The 20,736-nt window shown below is 43.2% G+C and overlaps 2 protein-coding genes across 6 annotated transcripts in view; one reads left to right on the top strand and one right to left on the bottom strand.

Moving 5' to 3' along the window:
* COL4A6 (collagen type IV alpha 6 chain) overlaps window positions 1-11,468 on the top strand; it is a 467,370-nt gene extending 455,902 nt beyond the window's left edge. The window contains exons 40-46 of the mRNA XM_036460712.1: window positions 239-400; window positions 592-690; window positions 2,298-2,444; window positions 3,353-3,469; window positions 5,489-5,680; window positions 6,981-7,267; window positions 9,832-11,468. Coding sequence (XP_036316605.1) covers window positions 239-400; window positions 592-690; window positions 2,298-2,444; window positions 3,353-3,469; window positions 5,489-5,680; window positions 6,981-7,267; window positions 9,832-10,092 — 1,265 coding nt within the window. The 3' untranslated portion in view covers window positions 10,093-11,468. The remainder of the gene's footprint in view (window positions 1-238; window positions 401-591; window positions 691-2,297; window positions 2,445-3,352; window positions 3,470-5,488; window positions 5,681-6,980; window positions 7,268-9,831) is intronic.
* Window positions 11,469-12,806: 1,338 nt separating this feature from the next.
* Window positions 12,807-20,736, bottom strand: part of ATG4A (autophagy related 4A cysteine peptidase) — an 82,856-nt gene continuing 74,926 nt past the window's right edge. For 4 of the 5 annotated variants that reach the window (XM_036460721.2, XM_036460724.2, XM_036460720.2 and 1 more), the window contains 4 exons: window positions 17,273-17,418; window positions 15,785-15,841; window positions 14,228-14,336; window positions 12,807-13,356 (listed from right to left, as the gene is read on the bottom strand). In XM_036460721.2, the coding sequence (XP_036316614.1) occupies window positions 13,286-13,356; window positions 14,228-14,336; window positions 15,785-15,841; window positions 17,273-17,418 (383 nt within the window). In that variant the 3' untranslated portion in view covers window positions 12,807-13,285. The remainder of the gene's footprint in view (window positions 13,357-14,227; window positions 14,337-15,784; window positions 15,842-17,272; window positions 17,419-20,736) is intronic. The other variant, XM_036460726.2, reaches the window with a different exon arrangement.

Below are 20,736 nucleotides of genomic sequence, written 5' to 3'. Positions count from 1 at the left end.
GATTGCATGGGCCTGTTCAGCCTCACTTCCCTCCCCTAGCAGGAACATGGAGGACTGGAACAGGCTGCTTTTTGCTAAAAGGGTTTGGGAAGGTCTGGGAACTGGAACCCCACAGATGCCAGAGAACATTCTCTGCCCTGGGGATAGGCTTTGACCTCCTATCAGACCCAAGGTTTTCAGCAGTGGTCACTTCCTGCTCATCTGCCCTTACTTATCCCTCTTCCCATCTCATTCCTAGGTCAATCAGGCCTCCCAGGCCCCCCAGGCCCCCCTGGGCCATCTTCGAATCAAGGTGACCCTGGAGACCCTGGCTTCCCTGGAATTCCTGGTCCTAAAGGGCCTAAGGGAGACCAAGGAATTCCAGGTTTCTCTGGCTTCCCTGGAGAGCTAGGACTGAAAGGTATGATTGCTTGCTTGGCTGGCTGTTGGGCCCTTTCCCACTCTGTAGTCAGACATGGCTCCTTCCTATAGCCCTGTGAAGAGAGGCCAGCTGATAATACTCTTCCCACCCTCACCTCTGCCTAGATTCTACTCCCCACAACCAGTACCATCATGCCAGGCTCTGATTTGCTTTCCTTTGGATTTTGCCAGGCATAAGAGGTGAGCCTGGCTTCATGGGGACTCCAGGCAAGGTTGGACCACCTGGAGATCCAGGATTTCCGGGGATGAAGGGAAAGGCAGGCCGAAGAGGTGAGTTGAGAGTATGTGCTAGGCTGATCATAAGCTCGTGGCAATATTTCTGACTCCATCAGCTACCAGGACTGAAAGCTACTGCAGATTTGCCCCCATGGATCCTGCCACTGGTCTCCTTATTCTACATTAGGGGGTATTGGGTTTGTATTTACATTACCACCCACCCATTTGCTCAATCCAGAAATGAAGAACCATCTTTCCCACCCTTTACTACCACCTCTGTCACTCTCACATATAGCAAGCCCTGAGGATTGTGTCATCTAAATGTGCATTGCATCCACTCACCTCTTATCACCTCCACCACTACCACCCAGATCCAAGCCATCATTTCCCACATGAATCATTGCAGTGACCTGCTCATTGGTCTCCCTATTTCCATTGTGCACCTCCACTGGTGATCATTTCTCTACACTAGGGGTGTCGAACTCAATCAGAGAAGGGGCCAAAATCTAAAATCCAGCCTAAATCGCGGGCCGAATGGTTTACTGAACAGTCATAAACTGTCATTGTGATAGAAACGCAGCGGAGTGCAGTGATGACAGTGCGGTGCGGGCCACATTGCAAGGCCTGGCGGGACGGATTTGGCCCGCAGGCCTTGTGTTTGACACATGTGCTCTACACAGTGGTGAGAGATCTTATAAAAACTTAAATCATCCACTGACTTCTATGGCATATAAGTCAATTAACTATGACCACAAAGCCCTATGTGATGCCTCCCTCCTTTTCCTCATCACCAGCCCTTTCCATTTGCAGCTCACTGTGCTCTTGCCACACTAGCCTCTCTCTATTATTGAAAAACATCTGGCCTTTGTACATGCTACTTCTACTTCCTGGAATACTTGTGCCCCCCACCACAGCTCTTTCTAATGTTTCAATGGTCTCAGAAGTGTCAATGCTTATTAGATGACACTTACTACTCTCTCTAAAGCAGGTTCTCTACTTCATAGCCCCCTTTCTCCCTCCCATTGTCACTGCACTGTTCATTTTCTTTGTAGCACTTCTCACGATTTTCAGTAAGATTAATGGTATTTGTCAGAGTATATATTGTTCATCTTTATCACCAGACCATAACCTCCATAAACATCTGTCTTATTCACTGTTCTATTCCCTGATTTACACAGTAGGCACTCAAGAAATACTTGTTCAATGAATAAGTAAGCAATTTGTTTTGTTTGGCTTTAATAGCAAGCCAGCTGCCTGCATTTGGGGCCCTAGGCTGTGATGCCAACTGAACCTTGGGGATTAAAGGTATCCCCTTGGCCTCCTTGGCACTGTGTTCTGACCAGTGAATGAGTAAACTAACTATCCCAGTCCCATGCCAAGCCTCAGACCACCATATTTACAACATGTACCAGGCTCTGTGCTAATTCCTGCGAAGACAAGATAAATACAATTTAGCCCATCATCAAGGAGCTATCAATCCACTGGAAAGGTTGATGAATAAACAGGACATTATGTAAAGTGTGGTGAGAGACATTCTGGTGGCATTCCGTGGGGATTGTGGGGACAAAGAGGAAGGGCAGAAAGCTGGTGATTTTGAGGCAGAAGGAAGGCTGCCTCCTCAGCCTCTACCTGACATTTCCATTCCTCCTACCCACCCATAGGCTTTTCTGGCCCCCAAGGTGCTCCGGGCCAAACATCAATTGCAGAAGCCATCCAGGCTCCTCCTGGACCCATGGGTGTCCCAGGCATCAATGGCATCCCTGGTCTCACGGGGGATCCTGGGGTTCAAGGCCCTGTAGGCCTACAAGGTAAGGACAGTTCAAGAGAAAGATGACTTCTCTGATAGCTGAGACAGTCTTGGGTGAGAGGCTGAACAAATTGGCTGGAAAGCCCAGCTCTAGGGGTCACTTTCCTCAAGCATCTTCCTTAAGCATTTCCTCTGCTCCCCAAAGAGTTGCCAAAAATATATATAATTGATTTTTACATAGAGGAAGGGAGAGGGATAGAAAGCTAGAAATATCAATGAGAGAGAAACATCGATCAGCTGGCTCCTGCACACTCCCTACTGGGGATGTGCCCGCAACAACCATGCCTTTGATCAAAATCAAACCTGGGACCCTTCAGTCCGCAGGCCAACACTTTATCCACTGAACCAAACCAGTTAGGGCAAGTTGCCAAACTTCTTGCCAGGAAGAAATGCCAGCAGAACCAGCAGTTGTACTTGGTTTTAGAAACTGTGTGGGCAAAGCATAACAGCTCACTAACATGCTATTGAGAGAAAGGAGTCTGGAGGGGGGTAAAAAGCAATGGAGAAAACATTGGTCTGGGGAACAGGAAACCCAGCTTCTTATCCCAGTTTTCTCCTTGACTGGAGTAAGTTAGCAGTCTCTCTGGGCTTTAATGTCCTCATTTCTGGCATGGGATACCAGCAGTGGCCCTCCATTCTTCCCAGCATTGTTTGGGATATAAAAGGAAGGAAGGAGGAAATAGATGTGAAGCAGCTCAGAAGGGCTAAGTTTAGAGTGCATTCCCAGGGCCTAGGTGCCCCAACATGAACTAAGGACTAGCCCAGGAAACTCAGCCCTGAGCTCAATGTGAGAGCATCAACATGACAGACAGTGTGTTCTCTTCTGATGAGTCCTGGGCATGACATATGAGTCCCCTCCTCCAGACCCTCCATATTGAGTAACCTGCTGTGGGTCTTCTCTCTTTGTAGGCTCCAAAGGTTTGCCTGGCATCCCTGGCAAAGATGGCCTGAGTGGGCTCCCTGGCCCACCTGGGGCTCTTGGTGATCCCGGTCTCCCTGGACTGCAAGGACCTCCAGGATTTGAAGGTCTGGCAATGTCAGCACTAGGGGCAGAGGTTTTTTGTTTTTTTGTTTTTGTTTGTTTGTTTGTTTTGTTTTGTTTTTTAGGTTTTAAGGCTTGGTGGTGAGTTAAAATCTCAAATCTGAGAACTAGGAAACTTAGTGGTAAAGCTTGACACTACCCAGAGACTAGAAAACTTGACTCTAATTCATTTCCTTTGAGCCTGTGAAAGATTAGAGCCCTATATTCCTAAAGAGAAAGGTATGTTCCAAATACTTTTCTGGGTTGTCTTCCAACTCTTAAGACCCCTGACTGTATTGTATAGCATGACCTCCTGTCCCACATCTCCCCTTTTCTACCTAGGAATTGTGTTATGGGTGGGAGGAGGGTGGAACAAAAGATAAGAAAATTTGAGACCAGGTATGGTTTTTTTACTACTTACTTCCCATCTTTATATCAGAGATAGCAAATCAGTTGTCCTAAGTAGAGATCTGAGGCTCTGTGAGAAAGTGGTATGATCATTTTCCTCAGGCAGGAGAGGAGGGTGCAATTTGCCCCCTAATCCCAACTCGGCTTTTGCTGCCTCTGATTCATCAGGTAAAGGTACTTAGTTACCTACTATAAGAGTCTACAAGGCTGGCCCAAGGGAGCCCCCTCTTAGAGAACCAAAGCCAGGTGATGGGACGGAAGCTGGACAGTATGCTTTTTAAAATGGGGATTCTATAACTGGGTACAGTAGTCTCAAAATCTGTGGGTAATACATTCTGAGACCCCCAGTGGATGCCTAAAACCACAGAGAGTACTGAATTTTATATATACTGTTTTTTTCCTAAATGCATGCCAATGACAAATTAGAACTTATAAATTAGACACAGTAAAAGATTAACATTAATAATAAAATAGAACAATTATAACAATACTAGAGGCCTGGTGCATGGAATTCATGCACGTGGGGGGGGGGACGGGGGGAGGTCCCTCAGCCCGACCTGCACCCTCTCCAATCTGAGACCCCTCGGGGGGTGTCCAACTGCCAGTTTAGGCCATATTCCACAATCTAGGACCTCTGGCTCCTAACCGCTTGCCTGCCTGCCTGCCTGCCTGCTTGACTGATTGCCCCTAACTGCTTCTTCTGCCAACCTGATCACCCCCAACTTCCTTCCCCTGAACAACCTGATCACCCCCAATTGTCCTCCCTTGCTTGCCTGATCACCCACAATTGCCCTCCCCTGCTGGCCTGATCACGCATAACTGCCCTCCTCTGCCGTGATCTGCCTCCTCCAACTGGACATGCCTCCTTTGCGTGAGGCTTTGGAAACACCAGGACTGGCCTCCTCTGTGCCGAACAGAGCCGTGGGACCCCCAGGCCTAACTGCATGGAGCGGCCACCTGGCCCCACCTTCACTGTACACATGGCCATCTTGTGGTGGCCATCTTGTGGCAGCCATCTTGTGACAACATCACATGAGGGTGTCATGCGAGGGTGTGATGTCACCTAGGCTTTTATTATATAGAATACTGTAATAAAAGTTATGTGAATGGTTTTGGGGTCATGATTAAGCAAAATAGAGGTTACTTGAACACAAACATTGCAATACCTTGATAGTTGACCAGATAACTGATAAGTGAATATGGTCAAGGAATATACAGTGTGGAGATGCTGTATGTGGGGATGCTTCATATCTTGGGCATGACAGAGCTGGATGGTACAATATTTCATCATGCTACTACTCATAATGATGCACAACTGCTTAAAACTTATGAAGTGCTTATTTCTCAAATTTTCCATTTAATATTTTTGGACCATGGTTGATCATGGGTAACTAAAACTGCAGAAAGAAAAATCCCAGATAAGGTGGGACTACTGTACATCTGAGTTGATGTTCTAGCTCCACCATTTGCTAGTTGTAGGACATCTGAGCCTCAATTTACTCATCTACAAATTGGGGTGATGAAATTGTGCCCTGCTCAACATTCGGCAAAAAGTGAGTAGGTGCTGTTATTATTGACTGCACCTGGCTCACCCCTTTCCTCTCTTTGTCTCTCAGGTCCTCCAGGAAAACAGGGCCCCTTTGGAAGGGCTGGATTGCCTGGACAGAGCGTGAGAGTGGGTTACACCTTGGTGAAACACAGCCAGTCGAAACAGGTGCCCCTGTGCCCTGCTGAGATGACCCAGCTGTGGGTGGGTTACAGCTTGCTATTTGTGGAGGGGCAGGAGAAAGCCCACAACCAGGACTTGGGTAGGTACTGACTCTGACAGCCAGACCTGGCCATCTTCCTCTCAAAAAACAAGAGTCATGCTCCTCACTACCCCAGCCCTTGGTGGACCATTGTTGGGTAGTGGGTTACAAGCACCAGCTCTAGAGTCAGACAGGTCTGTATTCTTACACTAGCTGTGTACCTGAGGACAAGTTATTCAACCTCTGCAAGCTTCTGTTCCCTTCTAAATGGAACAAGGCTCGTTCTAGTACCTAACTCATAAGGTGGTATAAGGATTACATGAATAACCCAATGTAAAATGTTTAGAACAATGCTTGGTGCATATTAAATATTCAAAAATGTTAGAGATTAGTAGTAGAAACAATAAGATGACCTGTGGGGCAAGGATGATTACCCAAGAATTAATTGTATTCTCTACAGGTATGATAACTCTGAAAAGTAGACTCACTCTATTAAGTGCTGGTTTTATAAAGCAGATTAATTAGGGAGTCATTATTCAGTTTATAAAACTACTAGAGGCCCAGCACATGAAATTTGTGCACTGGAGGGGGGAGTTCCTCAGCCCAGCCTGCACCATCTCCAATCTGGGACCCCTCGGGGGATGTCTGACTATGGGATTGGGCCTAAACCAGCAGTGAAATATTCCTCTCAAAACCTGGGACTGCTGGCTCATAACCACTTTCCTTCCTGCCTGCTTGATTGCCCCTAACTACTTCTGCCTGCCAGCCTGATCGCCCCCTAATTGCTCCCCTGCCAGCCTGATTGATGCCTAACTGCTCCACTGCCAGCTTGATCACCCCCAACTGCCCTCCCCTGCTGGCCCAATGGCCCCCAACTGCCCTCCCCTGTGGCCCAATCGCTTCCAACTGCCCTCCCTTGCTAACTCTGTTGCCCCCACTGCCCACCCCTAACCACCCTTGCCTGCTGGTCTAGTCACCCCTAACTACCCTCCCCTGCTGGCCTGATCACCCACAACTGCCTTCCTTTGCCAGCCATCTTGAGGTGGCCATCTTGTGATGATGTGGGGACAGCTATCTTCTGACAACATGGGGATGGCCATCTTGTGGTGATGCAAGGGAGCAAGGGCCACTTAGGCTTTTATTAGTATAGACTATTTTCATTATCAAACTTCCCTGATGCATTGAAAATAGGATTTGATCAACAGATTTTAGTGTGTATACAGTGTTCCGGGACAGTAAGGAGAAGTGTCCCTATTCTGGCACAAGCAGTTGGATATAAACCCAAACCACCATCCAGCCAAGTCCTAGTAGCCCTGGACATAGTCCCAGCCCTGGTCCTATCCACCTTCTCTCCTTCCAGGGTTTGCTGGCTCTTGTCTGCCCCACTTCAGCACCATGCCCTTTATTTACTGCAACATCAATGAAGTGTGTCACTACGCCAGGCGCAATGATAAGTCCTACTGGCTCTCAACCACCGCTCCCATCCCCATGATGCCCATCGGCCAGACCAAGATCGCCCAGTATATCAGCCGCTGCTCTGTGTGTGAGGCACCCTCGCAAGCCATTGCTGTGCACAGCCAGGATGTCACCATCCCGCAGTGCCCCCTTGGCTGGCACAGCCTCTGGATGGGGTACTCCTTTCTCATGGTAAGGCCTCTGTCTCCATTGTAGAGGCAGAGGGCAGGGATCTCTGGGAGAGTCTCCCAGACTGATTTCCAGTTTTAAGGGACACGGAGTAGAAACCAGAGTTTGAAAGGAAGGGCAATGGTTGGCCTGGGTTTGGCCAAAGACAAGAGAGCCCACGTTTGCATGAATGACAGGAAATTACAGATATGAGAAAAAAGGAGCAGTTTGAATCCAGTGGTTCAGGGTGAGAATATCTATGAATCACCAGCATAAGCCCTGGCATCTTTATGCCTGCTTCAGTTATGCCATAAGTAAGGGAATGAGGAGGAACCACACAATTTGGATGGACAGTGAAGGACAGGCTGTCCCTACTTAGGGCTGGGACACACTCTCACTGGTCAGTCTGGGCATTCCACTCCCATTCTTGTGCCCACACTCCCTCTAGCCACCTCCTCCAAAAGAACTCAGATGAGGGCATGTTGTATTTTCATGTCCTTAATGGGATTTCTGCTGCCTTGCCATTTTGATGGGAAGGCAATGGCCAGCCACTGTATCTTGATAAGAAAGAGCTGAGAACATCTGTAAATCCAAGACAGCATCAAGTCCTTCACATGACATTCCATGAATAAGTGGGCACATTAAATGAGTTAAAGATAAGGTTTAGGGACAGGATAACTCCCAGGGCAAATCAGTGTGAACCCACTAAAGTACCTGTTTTTGCCAGTGCTTCTTCACTAAATCACCAGGGGTGAGGTGGTGAGAGAGTATCTTCAAATAATTACCAAACTGCAGTCTGTGAATTGGGCAAGACAGAATTACTCACCCATCAATCTTAGTTTTGTCCACTGAGCTTCCACAAGGAATGGTAGAAAAGTTATGTATGAAGTATTATGTGCTTTGCTCATAGGTGTGCTCTTAAACCCTTATTCAGAATCTCTTTACTCATACTGTAAACTTAATTCTAACATGCTACAATGTTATATTTTTCTGAAAACGTGTAGGAGTGGGAATTTGGTCTGCCTGTAGGGCATCTTGAGGCAACTAGACATGCCCACTAAAAGGGAGAAAAGAAGGAGAAAACAATTCAAAGGCCACCCAAAAACTCTACAATTTGCGTCTCTTGGTACAGGGACTCTGAATTATCCTCCCTGACCAACGAAAAGCCAGCATTCATAGCAACAAACCTGCGTCATCTGTAAAGTGTAAAATACAGTGTCTGCTGTTTAGTAAGGCAGGGTAATATGTGATTCATGCTAGAAAGCCCTACTTGAGGATCAAAATGAGAAACACTTTGATACTTCATTTATTAGGAAAGGTCATTTTTATAATGACACACTTCCCCAAAGTTCTGCAAAGTAAGGTGATACTGTGTATCCAACCTGGATATCTGTCCCATTGGCCATTTCCTGACCTGTGTGTGTATGAGGCCTTCCCAATTCCAGTGGTCCAGATAATAACCCAGCTGAAGTGATAGAGTGAAGAGAGGGTCTTTTGTCTGTGGCAGTGGTTCTCAACCTTTCTTATGCCTCAACCCTTTAATACAGTTCCTCATGTTGTGGTGACCCCCAACCATAAAATTATTTTTGTTGCTACTTCATAACTATAATTTTGCTACTGTTATGAATCATAATATAAATAACTGTGTTTTCTGATGGTCTTAGGCTCTATAGCAGCGGTCGAGACCCACAGGTTGAGAACTGCTAGCAGGGTCACCTAAGACCATTGGAAAACACAGATATACATTACGATTCATAACAGTAGCAAAATTACAGTTATGAAGTAGTAACGAAAATAATTTTATAGTTGGGGGTCACCACAACATGAGGAACTGTATTAAAGGGTTGCAGCATTAGAAGGGTTGAGAGCCACTGGTCTATGGATATTGTGACCAAAGATTATTGGCTCATGAGTGATACTGATGATGAAATACTGGAACTGAGTGCTTAAGGAGCTTCTTGAAGTGAGGACCAGATATTAGGTGAAATCTGAGGCCTACAAGTACATAGCAGGTAACAAACACTATATCTCGCTCTAAAGGTCATTGTACAGATTGAAAATATACATTCTAATGAAGGTAAATTCAGAGCTATTAATAGATATGTTGGGGGAAGAACCAATGGTTTAACCACTTTGTAGAATATTGCATGCTTTTTTTTCTTCTTGGTGTACACCACCTGGGGCTTGAAGTAGACGGGCTCTGAGAAGAACTGCATTCTGAAACCTATTTTTTCCTTAATTCAGCCAAACACTTATTTGCCCATGGAATTGAGGGCAGGGGCACTCCAAGCATACCTCAGAACTCTGTGAGGCAGCAGCAGTTTGGGAAACTAGCTGAGATGTGGTCGCAGCCATGCACAGTGGGCTTGGTGGGCACCAGGAATCGGAGGGATCTACTGGCCCTGAGGCTATTACAAGGGAGGATGAGCAGCCTAGGTCCAGAAATAGAGTCTTTGGTCTTCTAGTTAGACACTAGGGATGAGCCAAGGGGCCTGATCTTATGAAGGAAACACATGTTCTTCCTGGAGCAGCAGAATGTCCATCACCTGCCATGGGCCCAGCTCACACTTCACTTCTGTCTGTTTCAGCACACTGCTGCTGGCACCGAGGGTGGAGGCCAGTCCCTGGTTTCACCTGGCTCCTGCTTAGAGGATTTTCGAGCCACTCCTTTCATTGAATGCAGTGGTGCCCGGGGTACCTGCCACTACTTTGCCAACAAGTACAGTTTCTGGCTGACAACAGTAGAGGAAAAGCAACAGTTTGGGGAGGAACCTGTACCAGAAACATTGAAAGCTGGGCAGCTCCACACACGAGTCAGCCGCTGCCAGGTGTGTATGAAAAGCGTGTAGGGTGGCCCCTGCCATTCTGCCCCTTGCTGTCCCTTCCTCCACAGAACAGTCACCTCACAAACCCAAACCAGCTGAAGAAGAAAGACCTAAACCCATTTTCCTATCTGGAAAGTTGTACATTGGAGTTTCACTTGGGCTGGACTACTGGATACTGGTCACCCCAAACCTCAGGCCTAATGGTTGAGCCCACCCTGCTGAGATCTGCTGTTCCATTTCAGTCAACCTGGAGCTACTGTTTGATTTGGATATTTGCATGAACTCAGAAAGACCTGCTAGACTACCAGTTTCTTAGAAAGCTGCTAGCTTCCTTCACCATCTTGATCACAAAGTGGTTGTATAATAACGGATAAGTCATTTCTTTATGAATAGAGGTCACCACACATTACTTGGCTTAAACCAGAACCAAGTGTTTCCACATGAAAAAAAAAAATTACCTGGCTAAGTATTCATGGATGAGTCAGGCCTGCATAGAGCAAGCCTTCACCCTTCAAGAAAACCCACTGTGTCTAGGCAGGCAGCAGAGCTGGATTGAGGTGCTAGCCAGCAGTCTAGGATGAGCTTTGACTCCTTCGAGGGTAAACACAACTAGATCCCATATTGTTTAGGGAGGTTTGAAGGCCAGAAGCCAAGAAGGACTCATTAACTTCATATGGTCCTAGACAAATCACATCCTTCTTGCCAGCTCCCTCTCCAGGAAGAGACCTATTACTTGGCCTGGTCCACAATAGAGTGGAGGATGCACCAAATATGGCCAGGCCCATAAAGAGAAATGAGAACCACAGCCCTTTCTCCCAGGCCAGGGGTAGAAGGGTGGGTGGGTAAGGCGGTGTGAATTTTACTTTTGACTCCAGGAACAAAAAGGTAAATCCCTTGTCCCAATTTCTCAGAAGTCCTTGTTTTATCCAAATGCCATCCAGATGTGTTAATGTGGCAATCTGAAGCTTGAAGTTTATTGATTCCTTTGCATTTTGAGACTGTAAGAGACTTTCCATTAAAATGTCCTTCCAATTGCTCTTTTAGAGGTAGCCTGTTAAGCTATTTTAATATTTTTAAAACCTCATAAAAATCTAACACACTCTTCTCTTTAGCAGTTAGCAGACCTAAAGCAAGCCTGAGTTGACTATAAGTATATTTTGTTCTGTTTGGGGAGATTTATTTTAACCATTTTCTTTATCAGTTTCCCAGAACACTTAGACATGTTGATATGAGGCAATTCCTTCCAGATTATTCTGCTTCCTTAAATATTATGTAAACAGTGCCAATATAAATAAAACATAATCAGTATAATCTGAATTATTGTTATCTTCACCTCCTCTCTGAGTAAAAAACATGGTTGTCAGCTCTGTACATGGCAAATAAAAGGAATTTAACATGAACAATTGACTCGATGTTATTTGAGGAAAACTTTTCTAAAGTACGTATCACTGCAATTCATGAGTCCCCCTTAGGGATATGGGGGCTCCTGTTACTAAAAATTGAGCTTATAACAAAACATTGAGGCATGAAAAAATACAAGTAAAGTCAAAGAGCAGAAAGAGTCCTCTAATAGGCAATAAATCCAAAACCTGTTTCAAATAAGCCTATAACTGCTTTTCGTCCCATGCTAGAATTCAAGAAAGGAGTTCCCATACTTCTGGTACCTCAGGATCATTTTCAAATAAATCAAAGGTAGAGAAATCCTAAAGTCATTAAAATCAAATCTAAGATATATATATATGCATATGCATATGTTTGTATAGTATAAAATATATCCATTGGAAAGATAAAAATAACAACAAGAGCATCATGAATGGAACTAAAATTTGGGAGGAAGCAACAGTTCACTGAATACCATTTTTAATATTTTGAATTTTGAACCACTGGAATATATTACCTACTGGGAGGGAAAAAGAAAAATTTGGAATCTAAGGAAACAGTGTTATAATATTTCTAAATATATAAGAAACACACCTTGAGTTGGTGCTAGCTTTCAAACCCCAATTGCTGGCCTTCCTCACAACTTCGTTGAGGATGCAAGTGAAATGCATACAGGTTAAGAGGGCAAGAAGAAACCACTAGGACTTGAGGTGCAACCACACAGGAGAGTTGGTGGCAAAGACAATAGAAAAATGAGCTTTAAAATTTAGTATGTTGCTAGTCCTTAAAAGGTTTGGAATTGTATATGATACCAGATTAAAGGTCATCACATGAATAATTCTTTCTAATAAGGCTGTTAAGCAAAATGGAGTCTCATTCAAACACAATTTTTTAATTTCCCAAACAAAAATCAATATTTTAAGTCAGGGATTGGCAAACTACAGACTGTAGGTTAAATTTGCCATCCACCTATTTTTGTAAATATAGTTTTATGGTTTACCATCAGGTTCAGATTGTCTATGGCTACTTTTGTACTTCAAACAGCACAGTTAAGTAGCTGAGACAGAGGCGACATGGCCTATAAAGCCTGAAACATTTACCATCTGGCCTTTACAGAAAAAGTTTGCTGACCCCTGACCTAAGCGATCATGATTTCATTTAAGGACAGGTTTTAAAAAATATTTTGTTTTACTGAAAAAAGTGTCAATAAAGAAGGGAACAGTGACTCATTAAAATAAGGTTCCCGCAAAGACTCAGGAGATCAACAAGTCCACATCTGACATTTCTTAGACAAAGTTTTTGATATTAATTATAATTAATTAAAATATATATTCAAATAATTTAACAAGAACTTTTTATCCCTGCTGTAATCACTTTATTATTAGAGCAAAAGAACAGACTGCTTCTTAGTATTTAGCCCAAAAGAGGTCACACCTAAAAGGGTGCGGAAGCACAGGTAACCATCTCTCATTTGCTGGTGCTTGAAGCAAGGTGGGAGTTGCTGTCTATCTTCCAGAAGTCCACCTCCTCATTTCAGTAGCGGCAGAGTCGCTATGGCCAAGTAGCATAGAATGGCTACTTGACAAGCTGAGAAGCAAAGAATGGCTCCTAATCTTTCTGCTCCTAGATCCCATGATTGTTCTAGTTCTTTCTGGGGGAGGATTGTTAAATGTCTTTTTCTGAGAAGTGGTGATTGGCTCAGTCAGGATTGATTGCTATCAAGTTTGTATGCTGTTGGCATAACAGGCACTTGCTGACTACAAAAGTTTTATGTAATGAGTTCATGTTCTTCTGGTGCCAGATGGAAGAAAAATCTTAAGGTTGAGTTCCTACTATTTTACACACTCAGAATCTCGAATTCTTCCTCCAAGTCAAACTCCTCTAGTTGTTCAGTAGAGTCAATGAATTCTGTGAGAATACAGAAATGAGAAAGAAGAAAAGCTTGATGTTTAAGTTAAAACAATCAATACATTACTCAGTAGCGAAGACTATGCATTTTAAAAATTTTTTCTAAAGAAAAGCTTTGGTGGAGGAGACTTATAAAGAGAGCCATTGCCAAGTATTAGAAATTCTCTCTAAAGCAGTGGTTCTCAACCTTTCTAATGCCACGACCCTTTAATACAGTTCCTCATGTTGTGGTGACCTCCAACCATAAAATTATTTTCATTGCTACTTCATAACTGTAATTTTGCTACTGTTATGAATTGTAATGTAAATATCTGTGTTTTCCAATGGTCTTAGGTGACCCTGCTACCAGTTCTCAACCTGTGGGCCTAAGACTATCAGAAAACACAGATATTTACATTACAATTCATAACAGCAGCAAAATTACAGTTATGAAGTAGCAACAAAAATTATTTTATGGTTTGGGGTCACCACAACATGAGGAATTGTATTAAAAGGTTGTGGCATTAGAAAGGTTGAGAACCACTGCTCTAAAGAATCAAAACAACCAGACTTGTTTCATAGTCCTATTCACATAATGATGAGGAGGTTCTGTAAGAACTTGGAGGCACCTTTTGACTCACCCATGGCCTTTGATTTGTTGTTCTCAACCAAACTATTTTTTAAAAAAAGTCCAGTCATTTTTATTTTATATGGAACTTTTGCACTAAGCTCATTTTCTGCTATTATCATTCTTTGACATCAGTATCAATTCATCAGAGAATTTAAATAATCAAAGTACCATTCCTTGATTTGTCAGATGATTGCTTCTATCTCATAAACCAATTGCTACATGTGGGTTTGCTGGCTGAAGAGCTCCTGAATAACCACTTACCTGCCCCAGTGGTTGTTACCTCTGGTTTGGCTGGAGGTACAAAGGGAGGCCAGTGTGATGGATGTTTCTGAACTAATTCAAACATCCTTAAATTTTCCTTTAGAATTTCCTGAAGAGACATAAAACCAGTTATAAACACTGCAGATTCACTTTATTTCTGTCCAATTGTCAACCTATAACCCCAAGCCCCAAGAGAGTAGCCTGATTGTTGAAAGGTGAAAGCAAAGAACTAGCAAATATTCCCATCCTCTATTTCACCCATCTAAAGACCCAGCCCTCTTCAATTCTAAAACTTTTGGCCAGGAGGGAAGGCCAATGGAGGGAGTATCTGATAGAAGGCCAGTACTCACTGCCCAAACTCCATCATGAGGTTCAGGTCATATGCCAGTTGCATGGACTCAACTCAATTTAGGGGCGAGATGTTCCTGAAGTGTTGGCTCCAAAGAAATGTTGGTTAATCAAATAAAATCTGCCCCAAGAGAAATACTGATACATATTGGCATGGTTTCCATTTAGTCCAACACTTACAGTATATGTCCTAATTTAAATGGTACAAACTTATCAGAAAAATGTTCTTCTAACTTTAAATGTGATGTATAGTTTTGCTGCATCGTGAAATATAAGTATTACTTTTAGACAATAAGTATCCATTATGTCTCAGCTAACTATTAACTGGGATTTTAGATTCAGCTAGGGACATAAGTGTTAATTATTTGTTTACTTGTGAAGAAAAATCTTCCCTCCTTACTTCTACAAGAGGCTTTGGGCTCCCAGCTCTCCAATCTCTTTGTTTTGTAAATAGGAGAATATTGTTGTCTCCTGCTATCCCATCCAGGGCCCTTTAAACTACTCCCTATGATCTCCTTTAATTTTTTTCAATAAGTGTTTGTCAATGTCTTTTACACATTTGGTATGTGTTAGAAGCTCAGGATGAGGGAGGCAGATACAAAGATTGGTGATCCAGCAAAACAATAACTATCCTTTTACACAAAATATCAACAACAAAAACAATAGCTTGCTCTAGTATTTACACAGATTTCTCCAAATTGTCTTTCCTTTAAGTAGCAGCATGCCTACATTTCATATAAATAAGACAGGGAATAGAAAGGCAAAACTCCTAAACCATAATAGAATGCAGTATATTAAACTGTAAATGGAATATAGTACATTAATCTAAATAAATAGCAAAGTAGATCAGTTTCTTCAATCATCTGTGTTCTGAACAGATTAAAAAAACTTAGGCTGAGCCATATGAAATTGGCATTTTTTAGGTTAGAATGGTAGAATATTAGTTAAATATTTCATTACTCATAGGCTTAATAGATAAAACAATAAGAAGCTGAAAATGTCATTCACTTGACTTACTAAGCATATTTCTAACAAAATATGCTCTTTGGTTCCCCAAAGTTATATGTAATTTACTATTGATACATCTTAGTTTCTTTCTCTTGCAGTAAAGTCATATCAGGCTAGGTTTGTTACTATGAAAAAAGTCTTGAAAAGGAATCACATTAAATAACTTTTATTTTTAAGACTAAGAAAAACATATATCTTTACCTTTTGAACGAGGCTACACCAGTTATCAAAGTCTTTTTCTTCTTTACAGAAAAATCCCTTGGAGGAAAGCAAAAGAACACAACTTAGAACTAGTCAGGGGCACCAAGGAAGGCCCTCCCTGTACTGAAAGATTGAGCCACTGGCCCGGAGTTACAATGTGGGATGTGGGCCACTCTCCTTGGATGTGATTTCCCAACAGTTAGGAGGAATATTGGTTGAGCTTATCTCTCTCCTAGATCATTGCCTCAATTGGATACAAATATTTGCTCATTCATTCTCCCTTGCCCCTCATTTTCTCTCTCTCCCATACCTTCCTCTCTCTCTCTCTCTCTCATTAGGTCTCTCCATCTCCCTCTTCTTCTGTTTCTCCCATATCTCTGCTTCTCTCTCTTATTCTGTCTCTTTCTTTTTCTCCATGTCCCTTTCCCTACATATCCCTCTCCCCTCATACAGTGAGATATACTGTCCCCTCATATTGTGAGATATAGTAACTCAAAGCCAAATCTCCAGTGTGGGGTTAATTACATTACATTTAGTGTAAAAATATACACATCTATAAAGAAAAGTCAACTAAACCAGTAAACAAAATCCAAGTAGCATTTTTAGCTAGAGGCAATATTTAATAAGGTAATTTTACTTTAAGGAAATTATTAGAATAAAGGGAACCATCAGCCTTGATCTCTATCCTCAGAGCTATCATATAGTAGTAAAAGAATGGTCCATTTTTTAAATTAAGGTATTATATGTGTACATATCTTACCATTGCCCCTCACCCCCCAGTGTTTTGTGTCCATTGGTTATGCTTATATGCATGCATACAAGTCTTTCAGTTGACCTCTTATCTCCCCCACCAAGAAAAAAAGGAGGACTTTTTGGATACTGGTGCCTTGATAATTAGAAGAAAGGATGCAGACAGGCCTCAGAACCACTGGTACTTCACAGTCACTGCCCCTTTAATGTGTGTAGACAGCAGTCATACTACCGGGGGTGGGAGGGGCTGCAACTTCCTGGATAGTGTGCCCAGAGAAACTGGCACTGACAACCCAGCATATCTTGCCTCCTTCTCCTCCCTACTGATAACTTACATTATTCCCTTGGCCTGTGTGGCAATAATTAGAGGGTGAGAAGGAAAAGTGTGAAAGATAGTAACACTAATAATAACTAACATTTATAGAATAGTCACAATGCCCTAGGCACTGTGTTAAGTGCATTATGCACAGCATACCTCACACAACCCTACAAAGGACTCAGAAAGGTATAGGGACTCCCCCTTAAGTCCATTACTAGTAGTGGCGGGGCTTGAATACCAACTTGAGTAGTTTGGCTTTAAGATCCACTCATTCCTCACTATTCCACATTACCTCTCATGGGGGTGGTAAGTTAATATACTCTGGCCACCGTACCTAGATACTTGGAAAATACCCATGGAACCAATCTATAATAGGGCGGCAGTGTATCTCATGGCCCACCCAACCTTCAGATACCCACCAATGCCACAGAAGGATCCAAGTTCAGAATATTCATTCGCTGTGGTGACTGCAGACAATGGAAAGTCTGGTCATCAACAGTTCCATCCTCTTCAGTGTCAACAAAGGTCTGAGTTGTGTGAGGGTCCAGGAAAATGAGCTCATCACCTGTTGGAATGAGGTATGTTTAACCTTCAAAGAACCACCTGCCCTGGCTCCACTGTTGTCCTTGGGAGGAGGTGCTCTGGTTTCCCTAACCCCTCCCTTGGTGACAATGAAAATGAGATGATAGAAAGCCTGAGTTAAGGTGAGCATACCTAAGAAGCCACCCACACCCAAATCTAAACATTCAATGAGAAGACTTGCCCTAGCATTCACATCTCCTTAAAGTCCAACTCCAAAAATGGAAAGCAACAAGTTTGGGAAAAGGTAGGGATGAGAGATCACAGATGACATGGCAAGCTCTGTGAGCAGCAGTAGCAAAGAGGTGGTAGGTAGAACCACCAGGCTGTGAGTTCCGGTGCCATTGGGGGTTTCCTGCCTCTTTTAACATTGGAAAGCATCTAGTTAGAGACCATTGGTTCTCAGAGCTATAGTCAGAGAGCACACCTAGTAAAGAGAAAGGCCTTGGCCTCCAAAAGAAATGGGCATTCTGGCTTTGCTATGGATGAGATACCAGGTAGCTGACTTCTGGTATTGATTAGCTAGCAAGTTAGTCCTTGTTAGCAAGTTAGTAATCCCTGTTGGAAAGCACTGTCTTGGTCCCATTAACATTTTTACAGATATACCTTGCAGGGAAAACTCACTTCGAGATTATCAATGTTTACAAATAAGAGAAACACCATGCTTCATTAAATTGAAGAAGTCTAGCCCAATAACTACCTGGGAGGGGTTTAGGATAATAAAATCTCTAATTTTCAAAGGGATAAGAGTTTCCCTAATGCTCACCAGTGCCGTACTGAGTAGGATAAAGTATCTAAGGCACATGTGTCAAATGCAAGGCCCTCGGGCCAAATCCGTCCCGCCAGGCCTTGCAATGTGGCCCGCACCACGCTGTCATCACTGCACTCCGCTGCGTTTCCATCACAATGACAGTTTATGACTGTTCAGTAAACCATTCGGCCCGCGATTTAGGCTGGATTTTAGATTTTGGCCCCTTCTCTGATTGAGTTCGACACCCCTAATTCTAAGGGAACACCCTAACCTCACTGTACAGGCCTGAGAACCATCTAGGCTTCTATGTTTTAAACTGACTTAGGCAACCAAAGAAAGACTTGCCTATAGCAGGAGGATGGGCTGGAAAGGGATGCTCTAAAGACATTTCCTGGAATTGCATCCAGGAGTGTAATGGGCACATCTAAGTGCTTCTGTTGGAAAAGAATGTGTTTCTGATGTCTGATGAAAGCTCAGCTTATCTCTATCACAGACGTAGGACAAGCCATTAAATTACTGTTTTAATTTTTATATTTTTAAATTGGGGTCATTGGGCCTGCTCCAGTGACCTCATAGGGTATTATAAGAATGAGAAGAATTCACCTCTGTAAAATGCCTAAAACACAATATAAATACAAGTAAGTCATAAAAGTATCTTGCTTAAATATAAAAGTATTTCTCTATAAATAAATGTTGGAGAGTATATGAAACTCAATGCTGCCATATGATTTATTTTATAAAAGTCAAGGTACATGTTCCCTCAGACTACAGGTGGGTGACATTGATTATATCAAAAAGGCTTCAAGTTACAATGAAGAGCAACAATCAGGATATTTAGAGCAAAGCCTAAGAGGTAAGAGGAGAAGGAAGTTGTACACAAGAAAATACAAATCCAAAGCAGGGTTATAATTAAGCATCATTCTTCCAGAATGTTTCTAATTAAGTTTCTGAGAATAATAGCCGTGTCCTTTCTGCCTGTGTGCCCTGTTTCCAAGAGTGCTTACAAGAGATATAGTAACCTTAGCTGAGATCCTTCCAAAATTATTTTCCAATCTGTGTCAACATTGTCATCAAACACAAATAATAATAAATAGCTTTTTGCAGCAATTCTTTGACAGTTACCCAAAAACTTAGAAACAGGAGACATTGAAATTTATATAACTAAGTTTATGTACTTAGAAAAATATAAGCCTCCCAATTTTCCACCAAGCTGTAGTTCATAGGCTTGGCCAACAGATGGCAGCATTAGAGAGATCTGAGGCAATTGTATAGAAACACTAGCCTTAAAGAAAGAAAAAGGAAAGAGATGCTGAGGTCAGGCAGGGTGGAGTCACCTTTTATTGAGTATATACTATATGCCCACCTCCTTTCTGAGTGCACTATCCTGATGTGACAACATGGTGAGTGAGGTGTAAGCCCCATTTTCCATTAAGATGAACCTGATACTGAAAGAGTTGTTCTCTTCTGGTGGTCACATAGCTAGCAAGTGGGAGACTAGCATACAACAACAGGTATGTTTGTTTTCACTCCACATCACCTCCCTGAATCTCCAAGGAGATGCTGGAGGATGACCAGCCCATCTCACCCTGTCCTCTGTATGTCCTTCATACCATCCCCCATACCTGCTCTGGCTCTTCCCTGCCAAAGTAAAGCTGTCCCTCGCAATATTCTGCAAGGTCCAGTTTCAGACCAATCCACTCTTGTGAGAGGTGTCCTGTACCAAATTTCCCTAACCACATCACTCCCTTCCTGGTGCTCTTCAGCACTAACCAGATGTCTAGGCCCTTGGTACTCAAAGTGTAGTGTATATACCAGCAGCACCAGCACTATCTAACTAGAAATGCAGAATCTCAGGGTCTATCCCAGACCTACAAAACATGTATTTTAAAAACTCTCAAGGTGATTCTTATGCATATTAAAATTTGAGAAGCACTGGACTAGTTCACCTTATGTGCCAAGGGCCTTAAGTATCTCTGGTCATAACTAGTGGATAAGGTGGTTGGGTTTCCAGAGGTGTCAACCTAGGCAGGGAATGTCAGTCTACTTATTAGGGTCCATATCAGATTAGTAGTTTTAAAGCTTAGCCCCCATTATCAGATAAGGGATATCTGTCTTTGCCTCTTCTAATTCCCACTGAGTCATGGCTCTGAACAATGAGCCTGCAGGCCCAGCTGCATGGAGCTGGGAAGGAAGAGGGTGGCCCCTGGCCTAAATGCCTGAGCCCCAGTAAGACAGAGATCAATAAGGCCAGAAGAGTGACACTCTACCACGCTGGGCCCCACAGAAAAAAGAGAGATGAGCTGAAGCAATGTTGTGACCTTGAGGTGGTCCTGTAGGAAAGCAGTGTTAAGTCATCTTATAAACAGTCAGGGAAGTGGAGACAATCAAGGGGGATCTGCTCTGTCAGGCATACAGAAGTATTACTCTCCACAGATCAGGCCAGAGACAGAAAGAGCTGACAAGAGACCACAACATCTCCAGGCTAGACTAAGCCCCCTAATTGAAATTGCCTGGTCTCCCATGCAAATTTTCTGCCCACCCTCCCTTAGCCCA

This window comes from Pipistrellus kuhlii, unplaced genomic scaffold, assembly GCF_014108245.1.
Source record: "Pipistrellus kuhlii isolate mPipKuh1 unplaced genomic scaffold, mPipKuh1.p scaffold_m20_p_33, whole genome shotgun sequence".
Lineage (NCBI taxonomy): Eukaryota > Metazoa > Chordata > Mammalia > Chiroptera > Vespertilionidae > Pipistrellus > Pipistrellus kuhlii.
Note: the sequence above shows the minus strand (reverse complement) of the source record. Positions and strands in the feature narration are given on the sequence as shown.